General features: G+C 43.4%; 1 protein-coding gene across 1 annotated transcript in view; it reads right to left on the reverse strand.

Annotated features, from left to right (window-relative positions):
• The window catches only part of GSK3B (glycogen synthase kinase 3 beta), a 334,697-nt gene extending 331,945 nt beyond the window's left edge, over window positions 1–2,752 (reverse strand). Inside the window, exon 1 of the mRNA XM_042781401.1 lies at window positions 2,665–2,752. Within this exon, the coding sequence (XP_042637335.1) occupies window positions 2,665–2,752 (88 nt within the window). The remainder of the gene's footprint in view (window positions 1–2,664) is intronic.
• Window positions 2,753–4,006: the final 1,254 nt, after the last annotated feature.

Raw genomic sequence — 4,006 nt, forward strand, 5'->3', positions numbered from 1 at the left:
GTAGTGATACTGCCTCGGAAACCCAAGGAGGGGTCGCTATGAGTCGGGGCCGACTCGACGGCAAATAACAACAACAACAACAATGGCTCTCTAATCCATCAATTCAACTGCCAGATTCATCTTGTATAGCAACATACAGGGCTTCGTCATCATCTTTAGAATCTCAAACTCTTACAGGTCCCCTTTTCCTTTTCCATCAACCAGCCTTCCCTTGTTTCTCAAATCCCAACTCTTTTTATTTTCCTATCCAGCCCCCTTTAATTCATATTTGCCAATTTGCTTGCTGTCTCCCATTTTAAAAAAAAAAAAAAAATCACTGCTTCTGTGCCTCTGTCCAATCCTTTCACCTACTATCCCTCAAGTTTCTCTATCAATTCAGGTTACCGCCTCCTTTAATATCTGTCTTAAAATGCACCTCCTATAGGATGTTTTCCCTCTCCAACCAGTCAGCCTCTCCCCTTAACTCTCTGCCCCTCAGAACAAAGGATCTGATTTGTATGTTATCATCTTGCAGTCAGCATGCTTTTGTTTTCATATTTTGTCCCATAAGCTCTAAAGGCTAAGAACCATAATTTCTTTTGAACAGAATTCCTTAAACACTAGCACTCAAATATTAACTCCTCTTTCTACTAAAATGTTCTTAAAGTCAAGGTTATCAAAAACACAAAATTAGCATTAAACTCCAAATTTTAAAATGTTTAGTTGATCTATATGGTAACAGAAAGCCAAACATTTTAATCTATACACTTTTAAGAGCTACTCATCTTCAGTCAACATATTATCAAGAATTAAATCATTTTCAAAGAAAATCTTGAAAGCAAATGAAAAGCCCAAAACTTTAGCATTCTAAGCTATTCTATTTTGCTCTCTGAAATAGATCTAATGAATTAATTACCTAAAATTGATCTAAAGTGGTTTTTAAACTATTACCAAGATGTAAAACAAACACTCCTGTACCATAAGAGGCTCTTAAGCAGCTATTATAAGATCTGCTTCATCATAGCTGAAAATTATTAAGAAAATTTAAATATTCCCTTCAAATGACCCTATGAAGTGCTTAAAAAGCTTTACCCCTCCCTGAAAGATGCATTATCAGCTTCCCTCTTCTCTACTAAATCACATCATTCTCTATTAGCGAGTCACTGGGAGAAAAAAAAAATTAACTTTCAAAAATAACCTCCCTTTCAGCTACTATCTTAGCCTACCCTGCTTCAGGCAAGTTTCAAAAGCCAACATGACTTGAAATCTTGAATTCAATTAAAGGGATCATTTTACATTGCTTTAGGATACAGTCAATTTCACATAACAGAATATACTTTTAATATCTCAGTTTTTCAGTTATCTCAGTTCTTCTAAGCAACAAAATAGTTTGCCTATGCCCCTTTTGTCTAGGAATTTGTTGTTGTTGTTATTTGCCATCGTGTCTAGGAATAAGGAAACCAATATATCTATTTTTGTCAAATTCTGGAAGTATGTTTAAACAAATTGTCATTAAACAAGTAGCAAAGATGCAATGAACATCTCCACAAATAGATATATTGGAACAGTGGATACTTAGTATACCAATCTCAAGAACATAAACTTTTCAACACAAATGAAGTACAAGAGTATATACAGTCTGGTAACAACTCTGAACACAATCCAAATATCCCTATTACATTCAGGACCACAGCATTCTGCAAAAGCTATGACAGAAAGGACTAAATTAATTAATATTCTTACAGCTAATCTATATTATCTAAATATGACAGGAAACCACTCAAACAGTATTTTTAAATAGTCCTCTAGAACATTTGACAAGTAATCCTCAATTTTGGAAAATTAACTTTAGATGACCATGAGTCAGTAACAATGAACATGTATCTTAGTATTCGGCAATATGAAAATACAAACCTCAATCAAAAAACTTAAACGTACTTGCAAGCTGCCATTTGATTAAATATAAATTACAATGGTAAACTGGGAATGTGTCAAAACGGAAACATAAAGGATAACGTATTCAACCACTTGTCCAATTTAAGACAATGCATGTAGAGATGCTCCCGCTGCCGGTTATCTGTGCGCACCCTGAGGGCCCCTCCACAGGAAGAACAGATGCTCGCCTCCAAACGTGACTGCTGTTCACTGAGCAAGTTCACCCAGTGAACAAATACTTTGTATAGTCAAACAGGCAAGAAAGGTTGGGAGGTTGTGACAATCAGGGTCTCCATTAAATATTCAAAACCATGATAACCCGAGAGCGGTGCTAACTGAAATATATCAAAACACACTGCAAACATACACAATAGTTTATGAATCAAGTCTTGTCCTTCATTTTTACCCAAAAGGATAAACAAATAAATACTTCCATTACTATTTTAACGTGGAAACACTCGAGCAGTTGATGGAGCTGACTACTTGCACCAATAAAAGTGTAAGAAATGTTTCAAATCAAATGATCCCTCAAAAAAATTCATATTCTGTCAATTCAAGGTTAATGAGACCGGAGGAGGGATTTGGGAAGAGAAAAGAGGGAGCTGCCTCATCCTTGACTGAAGACAGGTTTTGCCCTTTTCCATTACCTAGGTTGTTCATAATGTCTAGTATTTTCAAATCCTGGCATTTCAAGGTTTCTTATTTTAAGGTTGAGGTGGAGAAGGGGTGTAAAATAAAATCAATACTCACTGCTAACTTTCATACTGCCAAAGGCTGAAGGCTGCTGCACTGGCTTGCAGCTCTCCGCAAAGGAGGTGGTTCTGGGCCGCCCTGACATGATCACTCTCTTCCCGAATCACCTTTTCCTTCCTTCTTTCCTCCTCGTCTTCCTTTTGTTTTATGTTGGGGTGTTAGGTTAACGATAAACGCAGCATTAAGTTCTCCACAAGAAAAAGAAAAAGACTTCGTCCTCTTGGCTTTTCACTCCTTTTGTATAGCTATAAAAAAACGATCGATGTATTTCTTCTTCAAGACAGATCGGTGTGGATATTTAACAGAGATGATTTGGGGTGGGGGAAAAAACACAATTCTTTCCCCTCCCTTTCAGGGAGGAGGAGGGGAGGAAAAAAGAAGGATCCTAAAAAATATATATCACGTGAAACGGGGCAAATACTTGATTGAAAATAAGTACTCTGAATATTATATTTTCCTCGGGGATTTTTTTTCCGAGTCAATGAAGAAGGGAAGCGGCGGAAGGATCACGAGTCTCACGCTTGAAGAGAAGGGGGATGGGAAAAAGGGAGGGAGAGGGAGGGGTGGCTCGGAGATGCGACTGGAAACGCTGCGGCTCAGGCGGCGGCAGCAGGATCCGGCGGGCTGACGACGGCGGCCCGGATAACTACAGGGCGGCAGAGTCGCGAGTCAGTCAGACGCGGGCGGTGGCGACGGCTCCTCTCCTCATTGCGCCAGGAGCAGCTGCAGGCGGCAGCTGGATCCAGCGGCCATGGCGGCGGCGGCGGCGGAGGCAGCTCCCTTCAGACCCCAGGCAGCGGCTCCTCGACTGCTCCCCATACGCTGGGGACATGGGAACCCGGCAACCGCTTCCGTCCCTTGGGGCCCCCTCCCCCGTCCCCGGCACCAGCGCGGCCGCCCTCCTGACCCTCGCCTCTGCTCGGTGCCCGCTTAGGAAGTGTCCGCGCTGTGCCCCCAGTCCAGAGCACTGTCAGCGACTGCGGGGCCGGCTCCTCCTCGCTTCCTTCCTTCCTTCCTTCCTTTGTCACTCGGCCCGGGCGGCGGCGGCGGCAGCACAAGCCCGCATTCGCCCGGGTCGGGAGCTGCTCTGTGTGAGGAGAATCGTCTGCGCAGCCGCTTAGCTTGTCCCCACTCCCCCTCCCCCCTCCTACTCGTCCTCCGCCTCCTTCCTCCCCCACCCAGCCTTACACCGCCCAGAGCCCCGCCGCCCGCGTAACAGACGTCTGGGAATCGCCGGCCGAGCCCCGCGCCCGCCCTCTTCTGCTGAGGAGCCGAAGCCCGAGAGGATCCAATCGCGGACGTCGTTTGTTTTAAGGCTCCTACCGGAAAAAGCCGATCA

Source organism: Orycteropus afer, unplaced genomic scaffold (genome assembly GCF_000298275.1).
Source record: "Orycteropus afer afer isolate SDZICR_OR568_19922 unplaced genomic scaffold, OryAfe1.0 scaffold00114, whole genome shotgun sequence".
Classification (NCBI taxonomy): domain Eukaryota; kingdom Metazoa; phylum Chordata; class Mammalia; order Tubulidentata; family Orycteropodidae; genus Orycteropus; species Orycteropus afer.